This window comes from Lethenteron reissneri, chromosome 3 (assembly GCF_015708825.2).
Source record: "Lethenteron reissneri isolate LAM-NWPU_2019-01 chromosome 3, ASM1570882v1, whole genome shotgun sequence".
NCBI lineage: Eukaryota > Metazoa > Chordata > Hyperoartia > Petromyzontiformes > Petromyzontidae > Lethenteron > Lethenteron reissneri.
The window spans coordinates 593056-618271 of NC_083781.1; the positions used below are offsets into that span (position 1 = coordinate 593056).

At 47.6% G+C, this 25216-nt stretch overlaps 2 protein-coding genes across 8 annotated transcripts in view; one reads left to right on the plus strand and one right to left on the minus strand.

The window, feature by feature from the left end:
- Positions 1–25216, minus strand: part of MPV17L (MPV17 mitochondrial inner membrane protein like) — a 32909-nt gene that overhangs the window by 2187 nt on the left and 5506 nt on the right. The window contains exon 4 of one of the 5 annotated variants that reach the window (XR_009755370.1): positions 3597–3814. Coding sequence is in view for 4 of the 5 variants with exons in the window: in XM_061554848.1 (XP_061410832.1) it covers positions 23206–23420 (215 nt within the window). In the remaining variant the exon portion in view is untranslated. Of the gene's footprint in view, positions 1–1922; positions 3815–21058; positions 24776–25216 lie in introns of those variants that run through there. The other 4 variants (XM_061554827.1, XM_061554848.1, XM_061554820.1 and 1 more) reach the window with 4 other exon arrangements.
- On the plus strand, positions 2399–18992 carry LOC133344708 (major facilitator superfamily domain-containing protein 6-like). 3 transcript variants are annotated; one of them, XM_061554788.1, is made up of 4 exons: positions 2399–3816; positions 7578–8602; positions 8875–9148; positions 16831–18992. In XM_061554788.1, the coding sequence occupies exons 2-4, from the start codon at positions 7591–7593 to the stop codon at positions 17750–17752; spliced, it is 2208 nt and encodes a 735-aa protein (XP_061410772.1). In that variant the 5' UTR covers positions 2399–3816; positions 7578–7590; the 3' UTR covers positions 17753–18992. The 3 variants fall into 3 exon arrangements, with proteins under 3 accessions (XP_061410772.1, XP_061410782.1, XP_061410791.1); XM_061554798.1 differs by having other exon boundaries at positions 3735–3816; positions 7583–8602; XM_061554807.1 differs by lacking the exon at positions 2399–3816 and adding an exon at positions 6291–6308.

Below are 25216 nucleotides of genomic sequence, written 5' to 3' on the forward strand. Positions count from 1 at the left end.
GAGATACCACTCCGTGGTATCTCTTGTAATCTCTCATTTACTTGATACAGCTATCGTGCTGTGACGGTTCCACCTGAAGACGGAAGCTTGTGTTGCCTCCGAAACGTCGTGATTTTTATTTTACTTTTATTAATTTAAATTTTTTACCTACGTGACTTTACCGAAAAACCTAAGAATATAGTTTAAAGCGATTTGAAGCATGTTTTATTTGGGGGAGGGGGGGCAGAGCTTTGTTACGTCCTATTTGAGGGGGGGGGTCTGACTTTTTGTGATGGGGGGGGGGTCAAAAAGCGTCCAAAATCGCGTAACGTCATTTATGGATGGCCCCTTATCTCCAAATGATGTCAAATTGTTTTTAATGGAACACTGAACTTGATCATGAAAGTTAACACCAATGTACCGTTGTCCAAATCGTTGCGTATTGGCTACTATGACTTGATTCAGATGCACGGTAATGATCAAAATATAGAACTGAAAATTGCATAAATAAGCATGCATGTACGCAGGTTAAATTACTTCATCCAAACTTAAGAAAAGTGGGCTTCGACAACACGTCGTGAGATGGGATAATGGCATCTGGTCGTGAATAATAACTGGAGTGGCATGCTAAGAAATGGAACACATTGGAGAGTACACCCATTGTTACATCGTCGGATCGTGAAAGGTGGCAGCAGCTTGAGGCATTCATCCAGCAGTGGGTTGATAATAGCTCATGGTCATCTTTGCTACCATTAGGTGATATTTTCATAATGTGTAATGCACTTTGAGGTACTGTAATGCATTTTACTTTGGGAAGTCTCATTGAGTCACAATACTTTATCAGGGGGTCCTGCTACATTTGGATAGTTGGCCAATAATGAGAGGTTGGCTTCGTGTAGGGAAAAAATTACAATAAGAAACCCCTTCACAGACAGATTCAATAATCAATTTATGTACTTCCATCTCCTGGCAACCTCGTAGTCAACCTTACAACACCTGATCTTAAGAAACCCGTCATTGAAGTACTAACCAAGCTCAACCTCAGCATTGTACATTCAAATAATTTATCCAGAGGATAAAGGTATGTGCCCATCCCAGCGTCTGGGCCGCGCCAGCTCAAAATCTCCCAACAGGAACACGTGGATAAGAGAACACGCTGGTTAACGTGTGGATTAGAGAACACGTGGATTCGAGAACGGGTAGTTAACACGTGGGTTAGAGAACACGTAGGTTAGTTACTACGTGGATTAGAGAACACGTAGGTTATCCATGAGAGGTTTTATTTGGGTTAAATCACGTAAATATATAAATGTGTCGTTAAAACCCGCCACCACCCGACACAGCCAACTCGTCAGGGTTGTCACGTAAACGGAACAGAACATGCCAATTCGTCACTGGTACAGCACACCGGTGTGTTGGAGAGCCAAGCTACGAGTGAAACACGTTCCTTCGGAGTGGGCAGGTAGGAACTTGGTTGGACAGCGCATTCGTGCACGACAGACAGACAAATAATCCCTGGTGGGCAGTGTGGAACCTGTTGTTCCTACCTGTATGTATAAAAGATAACTTGACTTTAGGTAGCCAGGCAGACAGCCCCCTTAACTATCGCCCCCCCCTCCCCCCTTAGGCCCCTCCCCTGACCCCCTTTCCCTTAGGCTCCTCCCCTGACCCCCCTACCCTTAGGCCCCTCCCCTGACCCCCCCTCCCTCAGCCCCCTCCGCTGACCCCCCCCCCTCAGGCCCCTCCCCTGAACCCCCCCCCCCCTCAGGCCCCTCTCCTGACTCCCCCCTTCCTTAGGCCCCTCCCCTGACCCTCCTCCCTTAGGCACCTCCCCTCTCCGTACCCGGCAGTAGGTCTCCACCAATCAAGGAGCTGTTTACCTGACTCCCTCCCCTTCCTTAGGCCCCTCCCCTGATCCTCCTCCCTTAGGCACCTCCCCTTTCCGTACCCGGCAGTAGGTCTCCACCAATCAAAGAGCTGTGTGTATTATATATTTATTTATGCACGACAGACAGACAAACAGACAGCTAAATAATCCCTGGTGGGCAGTGTGGAACATTGTTCCTCCCTGTAAAAAAACTTTTACACTCAGGCATACATTTTGCTGAATGCGAGAGCACCAGGTTCAATTTGTGTGCATAACAATGGGTAAACGTGACTTCAGGTACCTTTTCTTTAATCTTGGCCTGCACCCCATTAAGATCTGATGCCATCACAGAGGCTCCATCATAAGTCTAAGCTACCAGCTTTTCAACGCAATTGTATTTCCCCAACACTCCCAAAACATAATCAGCAATAGCCGGTGCTTGTCTGTCATCACTGACATCAAATCCCAAGAACGCCTCCCTCACGACGTTTCGTTGCCTACGAAACGTCGTGATTTATTATTATTTATTTTTATAAATTTTTATTTAATTTTTTACCTACGTGACTTTACCAAAAAAACGAAGAGTGCCGGATATGATCTCTGGCTGTCAAAAGCATCAACCTGCTTCTTCATAATGGCATATCAGAGCATTTTCAATGAAACCGATGCACTCTTTCGTGTGCTGCAGAATAAAGTAATGGACATTGGATTCTGCGACACAATGATCGATTCGAGCAGAAATTCGTCACACTTGGCCTGACAGACAATGCGAAGTAAACAGCCAGAGACGAGAGGAAAATAATGTTTTATAACATTCTGGACAATATCAGTGTTCAAATGAAAGCTAGGTTTAATCATATCGGTGAGATAACTTTCCTTGGTTTAGTTGATTGCACGAAATTTTATGAAATGTCACATTTCGATGACACCAGACTGCAGAGCCTATCAAAATATGCAAGGTACTTTGACTTTGTTAGACTAAAGGCTGACCTTATCGGATTGTATAGTTCACAAATGGTGAGGAACGAATGCACAGCTCCTCAGCTTATTGGCCCAGAATGATCTGACGCAGACGGTTCCCGAGGCGACAAAGTTACTCCAGCTGGTGGTGCTCACTATCCCAGCTACAACAGCGTCCGTTGAAAGGTCGCTCTCTGCTTTGAAACGACTCAAAACATACAGTCGGAATCGGACTGACCAAGGACGACTTTCATCCCTAGCAATCATCTCTACTGAGACGGAGAGACTTTTAACACTAAAAGAGAATAAAGGACTTCAACAAAGTCACTGACATATTTGTCCAGAAGGATAGGCGAATGTACTTAATTTACAAGTAAAGGTAAGACCATGCAATATATATTTTCATTTGTGTTGAATGAGTATGAATAGTGGAACTGCATTCGCCTATAAAACGTGAATCGAATACGTAACTTACCTGTCTGTATTCGTGTGTTGTAAAGAATGCTGATATGAAATATGAAACATACGGCCGCCTAACCAATAGTCATTGTGCAACCTGCCAATTGAATGGTAAATTTAAGCTACCTCTATCGGGTTCATATGTTTGTAAATCTGGCTCTAAAACGAGCCAGTGCCTCCCCAACCATTGACCTCACTGCACGTCACTGGTAGGTTCCTACCCTGGGTTCAGGGGTCGACTCGGACCCATCATTCCCTCCCTCCGGGGGTCGGTAAAATCGGCACCACTTTGCGAGGAAGTCAACCGTGGGTGTTGTATGAATTGACTCACCCCCTGCCATAACATTTAGAAGTTTCAGCACAGGTTCTTTAGGTCTGTAATCAGGAGGCGCGCCAGTGCCCTCCTGCCCGTGTGAGCCGCAGCATCCAGGAGTATGTCTGACGTTTCGAGTTTGGCGCCACGTGGCGATCCGGAAGTGACGCCACCAGGAAGCGTTGGCGTGCAGTGACTCGGAGTCTCCGTGGCGCGGGAGGTGATCTCGAGGTTATCTGTGAGTAATACCGACAGTACACACACTACAGTCTTGCAACACACACACTACAGTACTACAACTCACTACAGTACACGCACTGCAGTACTACTATACACTGCAGTAAACACTACCGTAAACACTACCGTATATTACAGTACACACGCAACAGTACTACAACATACACACTCAGGTGTGCAATATTCGCTATGGACACTGTTCTCTGCAATATTGGTCGATTTGATTCGTTGCTGTGTTCACGAATCTCCCTTGTAAAAGAGCCAGGGAACTGGGAAAAGTTAATCCGTGTAACAAATAAATTCCAGTACAGTACTCGCTACAGTACAATCAGACTACAGTACACAATATACAGACCACAGTACACACATGACAGTAGTACCTACACGCCAACTACCATGCACGTATAGTACGACAGTACACGCAGTCTAAAGCACACACATGTGCAATAATGTATACGCAAACTACAGTGAACGCAGGCAACAGTACTACAGTACACACGCTGCAGTGAACGCAAACTAAAGTATCGTACACTCAAACTACTGTACTGCGGTACACGCCAACTACAGTACGCGCCACTACAGTACGCGCCAACTACAGTACGCGCCACTACAGTACGCTCCACTACAGTACGCGCCACTACAGTACGCGCCACTACAGTACGCGCCACTACAGTACGCGCCAACTACAGTACGCGCCAAATACAGTACGCGCCACTACAGTGCACGCCACTACAGTACGCGCCAACTACAGTACGCGCCAACTACAGTACGCGCCACTACAGTACACGCCAACTACAGTACACGCCACTACAGTACACGCCACTACAGTGCACGCCACTACAGTGCACGCCACTACAGTACACGCCACTACAGTACACGCCAACTACAGTACGCGCCACTACAGTACGCGCCAACTACAGTACGCGCCACTACAGTACACGCCAACTACAGTGCACGCCACTACAGTGCACGCCAACTACAGTGCACGCCACTACAGTACACGCAGGGCGCAACAAGACCTGCGGGCCGAGCCGGGCGACGGGAACCCGACCCCTGCAGCGTAGAGTCTACAAGCCTCTCCCTTCACTCTCCCCTAACTCTCCACTCTCCCCTAACTCTCCACTCTGCACACGGGATTCTCTGCTTGCATATGATGGTAGCGATATGGGTTCCGGAGTTGAATTGCCAGTGCTCGCCACGAGAGGGCTTCAGGACAGAGTTCGTATAGTTTCGCTGTTCCTCCATTGAATGAGCACAGATTAAAGTAATTCGTGATATAGTTAATGGTTTGGGTTGTTGCATGGTCACACACTTAGTGGGTCTTAGGGTTTTCTATATGATACACAGTTTGTGTTGCATGGCCACGGTTGCATTCCTGCGGGAAATGTTACACATCAGCCTGTCGATGTAATTATGCAATCGATTGTTACATCAGTATCTTCGAGGAATGTCAAAGCCAGGTGGTACTGTATGATCTTTGGGTCCGGCGTGAGGGAGGTGTTTATTCTGGACGGCCTCGTTGTTCCACTCTCTTTACTGGCATGCTTCCAGATCTACGTTGATATTCTAGGATGGTGACAGCAGCAGCTGCGACGCGATCCTAGAAGAGAGATTGGGAATTGAGTCGCGGCAAGGAACATTGTTGAGGTCTTGGTTGATGATGGGTTAGTGGTCGTTGGCAAGACATCGTGTAAACTCTCATGCCGTTTGCACGTCTCTGCAGATATGTGGTGGCAGAATGTTGGTCAGAACAGGCAGCCGGAGATTGGTGTCCGTTTCCGTGTCCGGTCGTGTTGTGCAATGCGTTCTTGCGCATCCAGCAGTTTTGTGTATGAGCTCCCAGAACAGGCGGGAGCGCAGTTCTTTGCCACTGAGTGGATCAGTGAGAATGCGTAAGTTTATAGCACAGCAGCTGAAACGCTTCAGGTCGTTCCTGCAACTTTTTGTAGCTTGAAGGTCATTGTGGCGAGATGTTAACTGCCTCACCTGGTATACAGGAGGTCGTAGGTTCGATCCCCCACCCTGATGCCTGTATGTTTGGAGTCCTCATGTTCTCCCCATGGACGCGTGGATTTTTCTCCGTGTACTCCGGTTTTCCCCTCCACATTTAGAAACATTTAGAGTATTTGGCTGCTATAAATTTCCACGTGATAAGAAACTTAGTTGAGCTATCATTTGTGGCCTCGTTGTTTCTGAAAAAGAGCTACAGTTAATCATCGATTATCCGGCTCCCAACATCCGGCGGTCCCGGACCGATCTGCCAAACCCCTTCTAAAGGCTGTAACCAGTCCGGCGATCGGCACCATGTGCTTGACAAAAAAAGTAGCTATGCTTGATTTCAGTATCAAATATTATATACACTACATTCACTACATTCAACTTCTTATCTTACCTATAAACGTCATTTTTTGTCTGTCTGTCCGTCTGTCTGTCTCTGTGTCTGTGTGCACGCAACTTGTGAAGGATTTGGCTCATCACGCCGTAAGCCCCGTGGTGAGCCAGCGCTATTCCGTTTTCCCATCCGTCAAATTTAAAGTAGTTAAATTAACAATGAAGAGAGATATCTCATTATTTAATTATTTCCTTGCACCTCGAAACCAGCCTGGGGGTTGCCCCTAACAACGCACACCTGTCATCGGTGGAGGGGGTGGGGATTTCTTATTCGCGTTCAAAATACTTAAAAGAATACACACAACGCTGAGGTAAATTAATCAAAGGGTCATGTCCTCTTCTCCCCCTCCCCCCACCCCAAAGTGTGCACTTACTACTATAGGGTCGGTAGATACTAATACTATAGCGCTTAGATAGTATTATTGTAGCGCAGGCGGGGGAATGGTGGGGGGGGGAATAGCGGCCCAGCCTGCCAAGGTGCCACCTCAGCCGGCTGGGCAATCTTGGCGAGGCTAGGGGCTCTGCACGGGACTAGGCCTCACCACGCTACTCTGTTCGGTGAGTACTTTGTGCTATAGAGTCCATATATACTGCTATAGTCAAAATGTACTACTGTAGTGATAGCAGGTAAGGATTAAATAACGTATCAACAACTATTAGGGAATAGGGCCAGGAGTACAGCAGGCTCAGAGAAGATAATCCCAGAGATTGATGGGAGGGCAGCAGAAGAGAAGGAGCAACCTCGAAATGAGCATTTGCCAAGCAGTGCTTTCCACAGAAGGCCTTAGTTGCTGGAGAGGAGGGAGGAGGTGGAAGTGAATCGAGTAGGTAAGGTAAGAGGGGAGAGTAAGTACGGGTCCACAGGTTTCATATAAATCCACACAGGTTTCATATAAATCCACACAGGTTCTAAACTGCACTTGCTGCACACCTCATCCTTACATCTTGTCATGGCACTTCATCCTTGTTATTTGGGTTGATGACATGGCCCAGTGGCCGCGCGTTCACCGCTTGTTCTAGAGGTTCGTGATTTGACTCTGGCCCTGATCATTACTGCGGGTCGATTAACCATAAATATGTTAGCCATAAATATGCATCCTCTGCTTCACAATGGATGACATTTGAGTAGGCCATCATGTGCCAAAATCACAGTCCATATTGAATTAGCCATATATTACTCAATTGGAATTACACAAAGCAACATAACTTCCTACTGGCAGACTATACCCATCCACTCCCTACAGCAGACTACAGCTGTCTATGAAACGTAATGCCTTTGGGATAGCCCTGCACATTAGAACGGAGTGCACACCAAATGTACTTAGTTGCAATGATTATGACAGCCGCTCCTGTGTTACTTGATCTCGTCAGCTCAGGGGCCATCATGAAGAAGCGGTCATGGCTGCGCATCTACACGGACGGCCCCGTCGACACGCAGCAGTGGGATGTGGACCGGGCTGTTGTCGCCTCGGGCCTCTTCTTCCTACTGCTGGGGGCGGCCGGTGCTTCTCTGCTGCCCTTCCTGCCCGTCTACCTGAGCGTGCTGGGCCTCGCACCCCTGCACCTGGGGCTGGTGGCGTCCTCGCGCACGCTGGCGCACATCGTGTGCGGCCCCATGCTGTCGCGCTGTGCCAAGCGCAGCCGCCGGCGCCGCCTGACCATGCTGCTGGCGCTCGCATGCAGCGCCACGGCTACCCTCGGCCTCACCGCGGTGCCGTCGGCACAACCGTGGTCGCTCTTCCGCGGCGGCAACACCACCGTGGAGCTCGCAAACAGGAGCTCGTTTGGCGACGGCACCACAGACCCCGGCATGACACGAGCAGCATTTGGCAAGGCGATTATAGGCAGCACGCACAGAGTAAGCACCGGCCCTGCTGTAACATCGTTTGGCACTACCTCACAACCTTTCAATGCTACCACGCCATCTGTTAACGCAAACTCGTCATATTTCAACGTCAGCTCATCACCTTCCAGTGCTAGCTGGTCATTTTTTGGAGGCAAAGAAACCCGTTTGCCTTCTGACGGTGTCACCAGTGGTTTTGTGAGCCCCAGCACTGTTCCTTTAAACGCCAGGCCAGCTCCTCCTGACACCATCCTGCCAACTTCTGCCATGGTTGAAGCTCGGCTGAACCATCTTCCAACAAACCCGACTGGGTCAGCAGCGTTACCTGGGGTAGACGAGAAGCCAAAGGCAAACTGGAGCTCGACGTTGAGCTCCAACACCGGTTCTACCACTCTGCTGCCCAACGCCGGCAGTCACGTGTCGTCGACGAGGTGGGGGGAGTCTGAGGAGGAGGCACCGCCAACGAAGTTAAAGAGCTCGGTTGACGATGGCGGAAAGGACAAAGAGGGGACGACAGTCATGGTGGCGATCAAAAATGAAACATTTCTTCCAGGTTGGAATGTTTTCATATTTTAACTTTGTTCAAGTAAACTTTTGCGTGTTCAGAAGCAGTGTAAAGTATTGTGAGATTGGAATGTGGGTCTTGAGAGAATTAAAGATGGAAATTTAACCATGTTACGGGGATTCGAGGTATTTGCTCTAAAGTTTCAACTGCCGCACCAGAAGATGGAATCTAACTGGAAATATCCGTATTGCATTTCCAGTGTGCGAATCATGGCGCCATGGCAGCTCCCATGCCGTTTGTGTTTTATTTTTTTTGTCCAGTCGGAGACGAGAACGGCAGCCGAGCGGAGCGTGCGATATCTTCGAACGACCTTGTCCCAGGCGAGCTCGCGTCGGTCTTGCCGCCACCGGCTATGCCACCAGTGGCGAGGCCTGCAGTGGCCACGCTACGCCCAGCCGTCGCGCTGTCCGCGTGGCGCGTGTTCGCCCTGGTGCTCGCTGTGTCCACCGTTGGGGCGGCGCTCTCATCACCGCTGCACTCGCTGGCCGATGACTCCCTCTACGAGTACCTGGACCAGGTGGATGCCACGGACAGGTGAGACTGTGTCCTGGCTTCCCGAGATTCCAATTGAACGCTTGGGCACTAGAGGCCACCGGTGCTGGGTCAGGACGGCCACGTGGCTCGAGGGAACTCTTAACAGAAGCGTTGACATGGTGAGCCCGTATAGCTCAGTTCATGGGTTAAATGAAGGTTTCAGCCACTCCAGAATTAACAGGGTTTCCACTGTAGCATCACTACGGATTTGCGATTGTTGTTGATGCTGTGGTTCCCTGTTGAGACTGAGTTGTATTTATGCTGTGGGTACAGTTTGAGGCAGTGGGTTTGTATTGACACTGGGTGCAGGTGGAGGCAGTGGATTTGTATTGAGGCAGTGGGTTTCTATTGAGGTTGCACTGACACCTCGCTGCATCTGAGTGGCAGTGAAGGGAGCCTGGTGGAGGCGTCCCTGATATCCACTTAGGCACCAAATAGGGGTGCAAGGGCATGTCCCTTTTAGCAGATGTTAAGTACGTATAAATCACACATCCAGGTTTAAGTATGTGAGCCATGTGATAGCTTGGGGAGAAACGCGACTCATACTATCTAGTCCACTGGAGAGTGGGCGTAGAATGCAACTGATAGCGATACAATTCATCGTTTGGTTCGGTTGGCCTCAGTCACTCACTGTGGGTCATCTTTTATTTCCCATTTATGGAAGAGGTTCTGTGATGCGAGTGGTCGCTGTTTTCAACCAGTTGGTGGATCCACCACCACAGTTTTCTTGGCCGAACGAAGCGGTGCGGAGCAGCGGTAGGGTTCTCGGTGAGGCTTTTATTAGCAACCTCGGCAGAACTCCGCGGCGTTCACCCAACGGTCTTCAGTTGACCTCCGCTTCACCCAATTGTCTCGCTAGAATTCAAATTGGTTTCGGGGATCTCGGGCAAGTTTGTGGAGGGTCGAGTAGGTTTTGGAGTAACGGGAGGTCTACACTCCCTGGGATTTTTTCCAACTTGGGTTTGATGTTGTGGGCTTCCTGGCAGGGCAATGTCACAGAAAGTCTCGTACACTGGAAATTTCCAATGCTGCTAGACAACCTGGGCCACCACTCAGGTGAATTAAGTCAGACCAGCTGCTTTTTGTTTGGAATGTGTCTTTCTTAGTCCGTGATCTTATTTATTTCTTTGCAGGTTCCCATTGTCAGGCCTATATAATACAGTGTGTTCTCCTATCACGCGGTAGTTGCTTCCTGAAGAACACCGTATGATAGAAAAATTGCGTTATAATAAATAATACGTAATATAGGGTAAAGCACAGTTCGTGATAACACATGAGATGCGTATGCAGGCTGAACAAAGACTGAGATGCATGGGCACCATCCACCTTATGTGATGCTACATCAAGGCAGCCGTAGAAACTGCTTATTCCTATTCTGGCGATGTTGTTCTAGTCACTCAACAGCGTTATATCTAATTCGCATCTGCATTATAAAAAATGTGTTCCATAATGCATTCAGCATCTCGTTATATCCAATTCACGTTATGAAAACATGTTGCGTTATAGGAGAACAGGCCGTACTGTAATGTCATTTATTTATCCAGATACATTTTAAGGGGAGTTCCTGGCGTTCTGAGATCCATAGTTTAAAGGTACCATATCAATCTAAATCATTTTTCATTTAATTTATTTCACATCATGCAAATTGGATCTCAAAAAGGCTGTAGAATTTGTAATGTGCACTTTGGGAAGACAGCCAAAACTGCTGCCTACAATTGCCAAAGCCTCTGTGGTATTACATTGGGATTTTTGGTCAACTATGTTAATGAGTCTTTATACATAGTGGGTTCATATAGATTGGTTCATGAACCCACTTGCTCACTCCCCACAGGATTGAGTGTATTTTACAAATCAACACAATCCACCAACCCGATGTCTTGAAAAGGCGGGATGACAGGCATGCACGATCACCAAACACGTGGAGTCTCGTCAGGATAATGCGGACTCATAAATCTAATCTCACTTATATTTATAGAGATTCTTCATTTCAATTTAAAGCTTTCGTGACTGCAGGGATTCATCTTCTTGGTTCTTTCGGTAAAGTCACGTAGAAGGAAAATAATAAAATAATAAAAATAAAACATACTAAATAATTAAAATAATAACAATAAAACATAATAAATAATTCTCACGACGTTTCGGCCACAACGCCAGCAGCTGTCCTCAGGTGAAGAATGAAACACCACCAAGCTTGGAGTGTATATTTAAGCTGGGTTGGAGGTGGAAGAAGAGCGCCTTGACAAAAGAATTTGCATATCAAAAGGAATTTAGCATATTTATGGGAAATGCGTAGGAGGTGGGTGGGGGGGTTTCAAAGTCATATTATGCCCATGCATTATGCAGGATTAGCAGCATCAAAGGGAAGAGGTAGGGGGTAGCATTAACAAAGGGAGGGAATGTTAATAGTACGTAGAAACAACGAAACATGTCAATGGGAGAGCGGAGAAAGGAGACCCGCAGCGGAGCAAATAATCCATTCCCTGTGGAGAACACAAGATACACAGTCAATGCCAGTGAGTGGACTGCGGTCTGAAAGTCACCGTAAACGTGAACAACAATCAGTTAAGATCCGAAATGGTTTATTACGTCCTTCCAATGATTGCTGAGCCAGAATCTATTTTCTCGGTTGAAATTGTCTCTGTGTTTGTATATGTGGATCGCCTCATGAACGAATCTCTCATAGTAGCCAGATGGCTTGCAGAGAACCTCTGTCTTGGAGAAGTCAATGTCATGTGAGCCCACTGAATTGTAACAGTGATCTGCCACGGCTGAAGTGTTTGTCCTACCGTGTTTCAGGTCTGCTGTTCACGGATGCGGTCCGAGACATGTCATTTGGTTTCTCCAATGTATCTGCTACCACAGAGGCAACTTAGTTTGTAGACGCCAGGGTACTGTATGTCTGGAACCACGTCTTTTACAGACGGGACCAGATCACGGATTTTATGTATTGTGTTGAATCGGACCTGGATCTTGTGTTTAATCAGGATTTTGGAGATCTTTTTTGTGACCCCAGCAATGTAGGGTAAGGTGATGGTTTTGAAAGGCTCCTCAACAGGACCCTTCTTGATGGTTGGAGTGATGGCTTTGCGGATTGTGTAGTCAGAGTAACCATTAGCCTTGAGAGCTTGGTGTACGTGCTTGAGTTCACTGGCAATGTGTTCCTGGTCGGAGATGCATTGGGCTTTATGGTATAGAGTCTTGATAAGGGAGTTCTTCTGGGATGGATGGTGCTGGGAATTCGGTTTTAGGTAAGCATCCATATGGGTGGCTTTCCTGTAGACAGAATGGCTCATTGAACCATCAGGTCTCCTTTTAATTAGGACATCCAAAAAGGGTAGCTTGCCATCTTTTTCGACTTCCATGGTGTTCGAGGAATTGGTCTAGAGCAGGCCGGCCATGTGGCCAGATGACAAAAGTGTCATCTACGTGCCTCTTCCATAAGGTCGGGCGTAGAGTGGCAGCCTGAATGACGTCAGTCTCAAATTTCTCCATGAAAACGTTGCCTACAACCGGAAATAGGGGGGAGCCCATTGGGGTGCCCTCAGTTTACTAATCGCATATCTGCATTTCCCATAAATATGCTAAATTCCTCTTGATATGCAAATTATTTTGTCATGACGCTCTTCGCCCCTCCATCCCAGCATAAATAGTCGCTCCAAGCCTGGGGCGTGCCATTCAGACTCTGCCTTCTCGACAGACCTGTTCTCCACCTGAAGTTGTGGCCGAAACGTCGTGAGAATTATTTTATTATGTTTTATTTTTATTATTTTATTATTTTCCTTCTACGTGACTTTACCGAAAGAACCAAGAAGATGAATCCCTGCAGTCACGAAAGCTTTAAATCGAAATTTGCCCTCAGTTTGTTTGTAGAAAGTTCCATTCCAGGTGAATATGTATTGGTTAAGCAGTGTCTCACCAGGGGGGGCACCCCAGTATTCAATCCTTGATGAACCAAGTCTTCAATGATTGCGATGGTGTCAGGTACAGGAACTTTGGTGAATAAGGAAACCACATCAAAACTGACAAGCAGGTCGTCTGGGGACAGGTAAATTCCCTTGATTGTCGATACCAGGTCAGTAGAGTTTAGTACTGCAGAGGTGGTTTTTCCAGTGAAAGGCCGCAGGATTTCAGACAAAAAACGAGCCAGTTTGTAGGTGGGGGAGTTGATAGTCGAGACAATGGGACGAAGAGGTGTATCTTCTTTATGTATCTTTGGCAAGCCATATAATCTTGGTGGCCTGGCTGCAGAGGGTTTCAACGAGAACTGTTTGGTTTGATCAATTAATGCGGTTGAATCAGAAATAATTTTGTTGGTTTTAATGACGAGGCTGTTGGTGGGGTCTCTTTTTAAATCCTTTATATTAAGTTCGCTTGCTTGCTTGCTTGCGTGCTTGCGTGCTTGCTTGCTTGCTTACGACCGTGCAAATCTTTCGGTCGTTTTTTTAACCCACTTCCCGTGATCCAATCGAGCTGACATTTTGCACACAGACTCGTTGTGCGAGACAATTAATGTTCGTGAAATTTTTTTTCAAAAATGTTACACTTTTTAGGCAAAAAAATGTATTTTACATTTATTCAAATAGAACTCATTCATGGCTTTGGCTGAACGTCACAGTGTAGGAGCCCAGAGCGTAACCCCTCCACAGGCCGTGGCGGAGTAGCGCAGTTGGCAGCGCCCTCGCTTCCCATGCCAAAGGTCGCGGGATCGATCCCCGCGTCCTCCACAGGCGAATATATTTTTAAATCCTTTATATTAAGTTCGCTTGCTTGCTTAGGACCGTGCAAATCTTTCGCTCGTTTTTTAACCCACTTCCCGTGATCCAATCGAGCTGACATTTTCCACACAGACTCGTTGTGTGTGACAATTAATTTTCGTGAAAAAAATCCAAATTTTACACTGTTTAGGGAAAACAAATTAAATATTTAATTACCAATTGCTTAATACTGGCAGACAATCATCTGACCCATAGGTGGCAGCCATCTCAAGCCAGAGGACGAGAAGACTCTAGCCGCCACGCATATAAAGGATTTATAGTGAAAAACTTTGTTTTTACGGGTTTACTTGTTATTTTTGTATAGCTGCCATCGTTGAGTAGTTCTTGAATTTTGTTGTTGTATTCTGTTTTGTCCATGATGACAGTGGCATTGCCTTTGTCGGCTGAGAGGATGACAATGTCATCCCTCTTTTTTAATAGAGCTAATTCAAAACGCTCATCTTTGCTGATGTTACTAGCTGGCATCTTAGCGTTTTTGAGGGTTGTAGCGATTTCAGATCTTGCTACATCTGCAGCGATGCGACTCAGGCCCTTGAGAGCCACATCTACTCGGGCAATGATATCATTAACTGGTATGTGTCTAGGTGTGACTGCAAAGTTTACTCCTTTAGCTAAAACGGATTTCAGACCAACCGAGAATTTCAACCGAGAAGATGGATTCTGGCTCAGCAATCATTGGAAGGACGTAATAAACCGTTTCGGATTTTAACTGATTGTTGTTCACGTTTACGGTGACTTTCAGACCGCAGTCCACTCACTGGCATTGACTGTGTATCTTGTGTTCTCCACAGGGAATGGATTATTTGCTCCGCTGCGGGTCTCCTGACACCGCTCTCCCATTGACATGTTTCATTGCTTCTACATACTATTAACATTCCCTCCCTTTGTTAATGCTACCCCCTACCCCCTCCCTTTGATGCTGCTAATCCTGCATAATGCATGGGCATAATATGACTTTGAAACCCCCCAGCCCACCTCCTACGCATTTGCCATAAATATGCTAAATTCCTCTTGATATGCAAATTTTTTTGTCAAGGCACTCTTCTTCATTCTTCACCTGAGGACGGCTGCTTGCGTTGTAGCCAAAACGTCGTGAGAGTTATTTTATTATGTTTTATTTTTATTATTTTATTATTTTCCTTCTACGTGACTTTACCGTAAGAACCAAGAAGATGAATCCCTGCAGTCACGAAAGCTTTAAATCGAAATTTGCCCTCAGTATGTTTGTAGAAAGTTCCATTCCAGGTGAAGTATGTATTGGTTAAGCAGTGTCTCACCAGGGGGGGTACACCAGTATTCAATCCTTGATGAACCAAGTCTTCAATGATTGCGATGGTGTCAGGTACAGGAACTTTGGTGAATAAGGAAACCACATCAAAACTAACAAGCAGGTCGTCTGGGGACAGGTACATTCCCTTGATTGTCGATACCAGGTCAGTAGAGTTTAGTACTGCAGAGGTGGTTTTTCCAGTGAAAGGCTGCAGGATTTCAGACAAAAAACGAGCCAGTTTGTAGGTGGGGGAGTTGATAGTCGAGACAATGGGACGAAGAGGTGTATCTTCTTTATGTATCTTTGGCAAGCCATATAATCTTGGTGGCCTGGCTGCAGAGGGTTTCAACGAGAACTGTTTGGTTTGATCAATTAATGCGGTTGAATCAGAAATGATTTTGTTGGTTTTAATGACGAGGCTGTTGGTGGGGTCTCTTTTTATTTTTGTATAGCTGCCATCGTTGAGTAGTTCTTGAATTTTGTTGTTGTATTCTGTTTTGTCCATGATGACAGTGGCATTGCCTTTGTCGGCTGAGAGGATGACAATGTCATCCCTCTTTTTTAATAGAGCTAATTCAAAACGCTCATCTTTGCTGATGTTACTAACTGGCATCTTAGCGTTTTTGAGGGTTGTAGCGATTTCAGATCTTGCTACATCTGCAGCGATGTGTCTCAGGCCCTTGAGAGCCACATCTACTCGGGCAATGATATCATTAACTGGTATGTGTCTAGGTGTGACTGCAAAGTTTACTCCTTTAGCTAAAACGGATTTCAGACCAACCGAGAATTTCAACCGAGAAGATGGATTCTGGCTCAGCAATCAATGGAAGGACGTAATAAACCATTTCGGATTTTAACTGATTGTTGTTCACGTTTACGGTGACTTTCAGACCGCAGTCCACTCACTGGCATTGACTGTGTATCTTGTGTTCTCCACAGGGAATGGATTATTTGCTCCGCTGCGGGTCTCCTGACACCGCTCTCCCATTGACATGTTTCGTTGCTTCTACATACTATTAACATTCCCTCCCTTTGTTAATGCTACCCCCTACCCCCTCCCTTTGATGCTGCTAATCCTGCATAATGCATGGGCATAATATGATTTTGAAACCCCCCCGCCCACCTCCTACGAATTTCCCATAAATATGCTAAATTCCTCTTGATATGCAAATTCTTTTGTCAAGGCGCTCTTCTTCATTCTTCACCTGAGGACGGCTGCTTGCGTTGTAGCCGAAACGTCGTGAGAATTATTTTATTATGTTTTATTTTTATTATTTTATTATTTTCCTTCTACGTGACTTTACCGAAAGAACCAAGAAGAGAGATTCTTCACTCAAGGCACTTGACATAGCTTACAATACGGTGACAATAGAATGATGAAGATGGCAGGGGCGTACAAGGATTGAGAAATGAGTGATAGAGAATACTTAGGGTTCATGAAAGTGTAAGGGAGGGATGGAAAGGAGTGGAGGTGGGGAGGGTAAGAGGAAGAGAATGAGCAATAGAGAAGAGGTGAGGCTTTAAGAGAGGAACGGAAGAAGGTTAATGATGGGGGCTGCTTAATGAACAAGGGGAGTTGATTCCGGTGCTGCTGTGGTAACATGCCCCACGCCTCTGTCCTGGTGCCGCCTATACAGGTACGGGCAGCACGAGCTGTGGAGCCTGCTGGGTGCGTCGGTAGCAGCGCTGGGCGCCTGCGCCCTGTCCCAGCATGTGGATTCGATGCTGCCACACTTCTACACGTCGTCCGCGCTGCTCGCGGTCGCCCTGCTCGCGGCGCTCGCTTACCCGGTGCATGGCGCCGTGGCCCCCACCGGCCCCACGGCCTCGCTGCGGCGCGCCCTGCGACGCACGGCGTGTGGCCCCGACGCCGGCACGCTGCTGTGCGCGCCCACACTGTTTGTGCTGGCCGCCACCGGCGCCGTCGTCGACTGCTTCATCTTCTGCCGCATGCGCGAGCTCGGCGGTTCGGAGATGCTCATGGGAGGGGCGGTGTCGGCGGCCGCCGCTGGTGAGCTGCTGCTGGCCTGGCTGCGTCGCGGCGGCGCCCTTGTGCGCCGCTGCCAGCTCTGCCCCATCGACTTGAATGCCGGCGTCACGGCCGCGCTGGGCGTAACAGTGTTCGCTGCGCAGGCACTCGCGTACTCGCTCCTGCGCACGCCGTGGGCGCTGGCGCTAGTATACGCGGCATCGGGTCTGGGGGCGCCGCTGGCATGGCACGCCGTGCTGCGGCGCGTGGGACTCGAATGTGTGCCGGGCGTCAGTGAGCGGACCGCGCGATCTGTGGCGCGGGCGCTGGCGGTGGGGCTGGGTGCGGGAGCCGGCGCCGCGGCTGGCGGCGCGCTGGTGCAGGAGGTGGGCGTGGAGCGGACATTCCAGGGCTGCGCAGCGCTGCTAGCCATATGGGCCACAGTGTTTGGACTGGCGCAGGCGCGAGCGCCCAGGCCGAAGGGCCTCAGCTACTCCCGGCTGCTGTCCAATGAGAGCGACGCGTCGGACTCGGGGGACGAGCGCACGCGGGACTGGCTTGTGCAGGCGCTCGAGGATGCAGACAAGTGAAGGCTGCACCGCTGAGAGGTTTTACTTTTGTCCAGGGGGGGGGGTGGGTTTGTGGTTGCTGTTGTCATATTGGTCATTTATTTTGTTTGAGCAGTGTGGGTTAAATCATTTTAAAGGTGAAGTGGGACATTGCTGTGATTGTTGGGTAAAATACTTAGAGGTTCGGCGACCAGGAGGAAGACCTTAATCCACATGGTGTTATTGATGAGACTATAATGATACACCTTAGAGGTGTGGGTCACCAACAATGTTCCGCTGTTTCAAGAGCGACTCGGGCAACAGATAACAGTGGCAGCAAAGCATTACAAATTTCTAATTAAACTTTTTTTGTTAAAGATAATTATAACAATATTATCTTAAATACAATTCTATGAGTGTGAGCATCCCAGTATGCATCTGTCACTCAAGGTGATTATCATTTATTTTGCTCCAGCAGGAAGTTGATTAAATAAATCCCACCCCCCCAACTCACCCACCCTATATCTCGAACACCAACGCTGAGCCAGTTCAGGCCAATTAATTATAATATTCCCTTTATCCATGAAGCCTTACTCTTTTTCACGATGGTCCTATCTCATCTCTTATTTGGCGATCCTTCAGGTCAATGATGGTCTCTTTCGCAGGTTTTATTTTACATGTGTCCTTGGGTGACAGAAGAGTTCAATCCTTGAAAAGAAAACTCGTTGACAAACATTGTAGGTGGTGTGGGATAGGCAGAGTTGGGCCTCGTTTGCCACAGGACAGTTTTCTGTTCTTTATTTCCTGGCTGTTTTTGCGACCAGGGCAAGGCGATTTCCCTCAAAAGTAATTGCCACATTGCCCCGTCTTGGCCTACTGTGTGTGGTGCCGGTGCCACATCTCTTGATGTTTGTCTTGAGGGTATCATTTGTTTTGGCCTCCCCGCTTCCTTTCTACTCTGATTTGGGCATACAGCCAGTATTTTGATGAAGCATACGCACACAGTCCCCACTGCACTCAACTGGTGCTAGGGTAATCGAGGCTTCAACACTGACGATTTTGGCCTCCGTGAGGACACCGATCCTATTGCAGCAACGATCCTTCCAATTGGTGTTGAGAATCTTCCGAATTATTGCCGGTGCTGGCGTTTTAGGTTTTTCAGGTGTTTTCCTTAAGTCACCCACATCTCACAGCTATAGAGAAGAGTTGCAATCACCAACACATTGTAAACTAAACATCTAGCGTGTGTCTTCTTGGTTCTTTCGGTATAGTCACGCAGAATGGAAATAATAAAATAATAAAAATTATACATAATAAAATAATTCTCACGACGTTTCGGCCACAACGCAAGCAGCCGTCCTCAGGTGAAGAACAGGTCTGTCGAGAAAACAGAGTCTGAATGACACACTTCAGGCTTGGAGGGACTATTTAAGCTGGGATGGAGGGGCGCCTTGACAAAAGAATTTGCATATCAAGAGGAATTTAGCATATTTATGGGAAATGCAGATATGCGATTAGTACTTAGTACAGCTTAAGTAGTAATAATCGCATATCTGCATTTCCCATAAATATGCTAATTTCCTCTTGATATGCAAATTCTTTTGTCAAGGCGCCCCTCCATCCCGGCTTAAATAGTCCCTCCAAGCCTGGAGTGTGTCATTCAGACTCTGTCTTCTCAACAGACCTTTTCTTCACCTGAGGACGGCTGCTTGCGTTGTGGCCGAAACGTCGTGAGAATTATTTTATTATGTTTTATTTTTATTATTTTATTATTTCCATTCTGCGTGACTTTACCGAAAGAACCAAGAAGATGAATCCCTGCAGTCACGAAAGCTTTAAATCGAAATCTAGCGTGTGTTATGATGTCGTGGTTGTTGAACACCAGAGAGATAGTCTGCCAACGACCAAGCTGGCACAGCAGATTCTGTGCTGAATCTCAACAACCGTGTTTGCTCACTGTGAGAGGTGACTGCCAAGGTAGGCAAAGTGTTCTATATTTTTCATTTCCTCTCGGGCAATGTATATCTCCCTTGCTGGATATGATGGTTGACTGGGAGCAGGCTGATGAATAATTTTTTTGTGATGTTCAGGATTAGCCCTCAGCTTTTGTGAGCATCAGAGAGGCAGTTAACAGCTGTTTATAGATCGTCCTTTAAGCACATCACGGTCATCTGTCTCCTGGAGATTGGTGATTGTAGCTGATGCTACGTTTTGGCACAGATGCAAGAGAGGATAAAGAGGTTTCCGTCAGTCTGATATTGAATGACAATGCCCTGTGGCAGACACTCTTTGATTAACAGTTTCATATCTGCTTGGAAAATGGAGAAGAGTGTGGGTGGTACACAACCTTGTTTTACGCCCCAGTTAGAATGGCAAAGGGCTCGGAGGTATAGAGCTACTGCACAGGATGGAATCAGTCGTTTGGTTGTGGAGGAGTCTCACAATGGTGGTTAATTTGCTTCAGCAGCCAAACTCTGACTTGGTTTTCCACAGAGACCTCACGGTTGACAGAATCAGAGGCTTTGGTCAGATTGATGAAGTCCATCAACAGCTCTTGGTCTTGTTCTGGACATTTTTCCTGGATCTGCCTGGCTGCGAAAATCATTTTCGGTGGTGCCTCGTGATGGTCTCAAGCCATGCTCGGACTCTGGGAGTAATTCCTCTGTTGGAACGAGCAGACCAGTCTGTACGAGCCTCGCAGGCATTTCACAAGCGATTGAGAGGATGGCAGTGCCTTGATAGTTGCCACAGTGTCGGCCTTGTCTCCGTTTTTTAAACTGGTGACGATGTTAGCGCTGCGTAAGTCAGCAGTGTTCTTCAGTGGACCAGGAGCATGTTTCTCCCCCCCACTTTCAGTACTTCAGCTGGTGTACCATCAGGACCTGATGATATTTCTCATGTTAAAAAACGTTGTTCAAGAGTGGAAAATGTTGGGATTGAAACGTAGGTCAGTTTTTAACAATGGTTAGGAGTCAGTGGGAAAACTATTTTAGTTGCTCAAGTTTTTGCTTACCGAGCTTTTGTCGCAGAACGTATCTCGCTCGTGAAGTGAGACGCGCCTGTTAATTCAGCTCAAGGGTCGTTATGCAACTGGCCAATGAGGTAAATCGTGAGAACTTGTGAAGCGAAGAGGTATGTGTATCCTGTGCTGATTTACTTAATGTGTATTCTTCCTGTGAACTAATTTCTGATGCCAGCTGCATCTGTCATGTGCAATGCCTGTATCTTGGTTGGCCACTAAAGTAATTTACAAGCAGCGTGAGTTAACTTAAAGCATATCCCTTATATTTTGGTACTGCAAATAACTGCCATGCAGACTTTATTTTCTTTCTTTCATTTTGGTTCAATATGTGTATACATATAAATATATATGATTGAGTCTGAAGTTTGTTCATGGGTTAATGTTTACAAGTTCTTAGAGGCATGCCAAAGTTACTTTTACGTTTTTAAAGCTCAGCTTAAATTGGCATAAAATTGGATGTTTTCATTCTTAGAAAATGTATATTATCTGGGTACTGTATACAGCATTGATTGCTCGGTTTACAAAGTACATTCCCAAGATGGTACTTAATGAATGTGCTTGAATAATAGCCTTGAACAAATTTTGAATAAAGTCTTCCTATTGACAGCAGGCACGTAGCAATATCTTCTTTGGCTGAAGAGGCGCAGTGTTTGTTAAGACTTCGCATGTGCACACGTGTCATGGCACGTCCAGCTAGGATTTGAGTAATGCTGACCAAGCAACGCTGTTAGAATGCCAATTACTTATTTATTTAAGAGCAGCCTGAATTGAGATGTAGCAAATCCCTTTGGTGCATTGTTTAACTACAGGTCGGAGGAAACCAGACTACCCAGATAAAACCCAGACATTCAAAACCTTTTTTTACAATTTTTTATTTTACGAGGTAAGTGCCCACTGAGCTATATAGCTATTTTTCAGAAGCGATCTGGCCACAAATGATAGCTCAACGAAGTGTCTTATCGCATGTAAATGTGTAATGGCTTCCGGAGACACTTGTAGAGGTAACTTCTTTATTACGATACCACACTCCAACAGTCCTGATACTCTGTTACAGCCTAGGGACACAGCCTAGGGACACAGCCTAGGGACACCGCCTAGGGACACAGCCTAGGGACACCGCCTAGGGACACAGCCTAGGGCAGGGGTCGGCAACCAAAATAACAAGAAGAGCCATTTCTTTCCAATTCGGTACAAAATTCAGTATTTCAAGAGCCGCAATGCATCTATGTACATACTGTATATACGTACATATCGTCAAGAAGCAGCCCGTAAAGAGCCGCATGCGGCTCCGGAGCCGCATGTTGCCGACCCCTGGCCTAGGGACACAGCCTAGGGACAGAGCCTTCTCCTAGCGTGCCTAACACTGGCTATGCTCACGGGTCGTCCGGCTACAATTACCCTAGGGAAGGCTACCTGACCCGACCCAGCCAAGATGCGGGTCTAGACTCTGGCTTCTTCGGAACTCGCCCTTACAAGGACGTAGAGCCGGGAGTCCCAGAGTCCCACCACTGGCCCGCACAGCGTCCCGGCCCTTACAAGGACAAGCGGGGCGAGGGGGTCCAGGGTGCTAAGCTGGCTGGTCTTGGGTCTTGAGCTGCGACTGGTCCCGATTGGCTGGGGAGGTCCCCATTTATGCCCCTTTGCCCATCGAGGGGTGGCGTTGCGTGGGATCGTAGATCCCCCGCAGCCCCCCCCCCCCCCCCCCCCCCCCGTTGGTGGCGCCGAGGGGATTAGCTGTCTAGGGTCCCCATCGAGGGGTGGCGTGTGGGATCGTAGATCCCCCGCAGCCCCCCCCCCCCCTTGGCGGTACAGGGCACCCTTGCAGATGGACCTTGTCTACCACTGTCGGTAAGCGTGGCCCATCTACGGCACTACAAATGTATTGTAGCCAAATACTCTAAATGCGTGTTGATTCTAAATGTGGAGGGAAAAATCGGAGGAACTGGAGAAAAATACACATGACCACAGAGAGAACATGCAAACTCCAAATGTACAGGCATCAAGGTCGGGATGAACCCACGACCTCCTGTATACCAGGCGAGGTAGTTAACATCTCGCCACCGCATCACCCTTGAGTATCACTCAAAAGAGTGTTACTCGCCACTATCTCCTGGCTACTACCTTGCAGCCCAACACCCACAACACCTGGCAAGCCCTGGATTATACTTAGGTGGTCACCCACCCAATCCAGGCTCAGCACTGCTTGTCTTCTGAGATATGATGTGACTGGGCACATTCAAGTTGATTTGGTTGTATGTGCCTTTACACTGAGGTGCTTTACAGAACATTCTCAATGAGAAGCCTCACTGAATGAAGGTTTGTTCAGAATAAGAACAATGTAAAGTCTCGTTGAGATGCCTCGCTGCAGCGCTTCATTGATAATACCCGATGAGTGACTTTAAATAGAAACCTTGAGTTGGTGCTGCAGAGTTTTTCCTCTCCTGTGTGGCATGGCCCAGGGCGTGAGTTCAGGTTAACCCCATCCCTCTACGTATGTGGCTACTGCCCCGGACCTCCTGGCTCCTCCTCGTGCTGCTCCTTGTACTCCCATACTTCGTGCTGCTGCTGCTCCCTGTCTGTCCCGAAGCTGTGCTGCCGCACGTAGCACAGGTAGCAGGTCCACAAGAAGGCACAGACGCCCACAAACACTGAACGCGCGTACGGAGGCACCAGCGTGAAGTTGATGGTCTGCAGGACAGGGGACACGGCATCGGTAATAGCAGCTTGCAAACTTGGCCACCTAACAAACTAATTTCCTTATTCGGAAAAGCTTCACTGAGGAGGCCCGAATTCTTAGAGATGGCTCGGCTCAGGTTTGGGTTTGGCTCAAAAGAGCAAGTTGAAAACCCTAACACTCAACTTAAGCCAGCTCTGAGCATGATCCCAGCCGTACTTAAGATTTCCATCTGCTGAGCCGAGCCACCGCTGAGTATATCACTCGTGCGTATTTGACAGCAAGTGAGAGGCTTAAACCCAAGCCGATTCTGACTTGAGAGTTCAAACTAAAGCCGAACCACGACTAAGATCATAGCTTTTAGACATTTTCAAAAGGATCCTGCATTAGCATGTTTGGCAACTTTCTTTTTTATAGAATGGTTAATATGCAGGATAAAACTAATGACCATGAAAACCCAGAGCATAGACACAAACGAGAGACATCTATTGACCCCTGAGAAAATCTGTGGCCATCGGCAGGACAAATCGCTCGCCATTAGGGATGATGGCTGATTGTCAAGACCGGTGATGGAATGGGAACCTAAGGAGGGGTACACACCCCAGAGGGCAACTGCCACAGAGACAACAGGATGAGACTGGCTCATTTGCAGGAGCTGGATGGATTGTTCCCTTACGAGACTGAGGTTTGGCAATGACTTGGAGATGCCTTCATTCAGCAGTGGACAGATCATGGTTGATGATGATGATGAACACTCAACAAAATTCAAACGGATGGGTGAATGAACACGCCATACTGTGGAGATAGCGTGGATCACAGGCATAGCCCACCACACCCAGCACACCTGATACATGTGTAGAGGAGTGAAATACGCGGTGTGCACAGTTAAGCGAGGGTAACTGAGGGCAAACAGGTGTGCGTGTGCAACATGAGGTTGCACGGACAAACCGCCAGTTGTTAAGGGGCGAAGCAGGTGCAAACTGGGTCGACCGGTTGTGTACGTTGAGACCGGAGGTGTTGCCAGGGAGATGGGAGATAAGGGTTGATTGATGGGCCGACAGGCGCCGGCCTGGCGAGAGCATAAAGAGACGCATGAGAGGTCTCGGATAATTAGCAGAGGGATATAAGGGTGTGTGCATGAGCGGAGAGGGAGTTGTTGCCGGAGTCGAAGAGTGAAGACATCTCGTCGCTGCCGCTCCAGCCGTCAACGGAACCTCAACCCTCACGCCGTCGACGGGCGGATGTTGGCTGATCCCCCCGCCCAGAACAGATGGGTGAGCGGGTCTGAGGGAGCGTAGGTGAGGGCAGCGGTGGAGATGTAGAGTTGCTGTGTGCGAAGACGCTGTGTGCGGAGTCGCTGAGAGTAGAGCTGCCAAGTGCAGGATAAGTGAGGTGGAAGGTAGATAAGAGTGAGGAGAGATTACACATAAGTGACCGTATAGATAGTTATAGGAGTGCCTACAACTGGTACAAGAATAAAGTGTAAATAGGTGACTTGTTACAACGTGTCGGTGTGAGTAATTTTATAAAAGCCACTACACATGTATCACGTTGCATCCTAACACTGCTGCCATCACCAACACTGCCTCAAAACACAAAACTACACAGCAAGGCCAGTGGCTTTTGGAATTTTCCCTTGTTAACAGCAGTAGAAAGGGACTCAGTTGGTGACTCCTTAGAATTGGTGCATTATGCACAGGAAACATGTATAAAGATGTGATGCATTAGAAATTTTGAAGAACATGTAAACACATTCCTGCGGAGGGAGCTGGTAGGAACGTTGGGTTGCTCGGTCAATGGCCAGGGTCAA

Coding starts and splice junctions, on each gene's coding strand:
- LOC133344708 (XM_061554788.1), top strand. CDS start 7,591: ATGAAGAAGCGGTCATGGCTGCGCATCTACACGGACGGCCCCGTCGAC. Junction 8,603..8,874: donor AAATGAAACATTTCTTCCAG/GTTGGAATGTTT, acceptor TTTTTTGTCCAG/TCGGAGACGAGAACGGCAGC. Junction 9,149..16,830: donor CAGGTGGATGCCACGGACAG/GTGAGACTGTGT, acceptor CCGCCTATACAG/GTACGGGCAGCACGAGCTGT.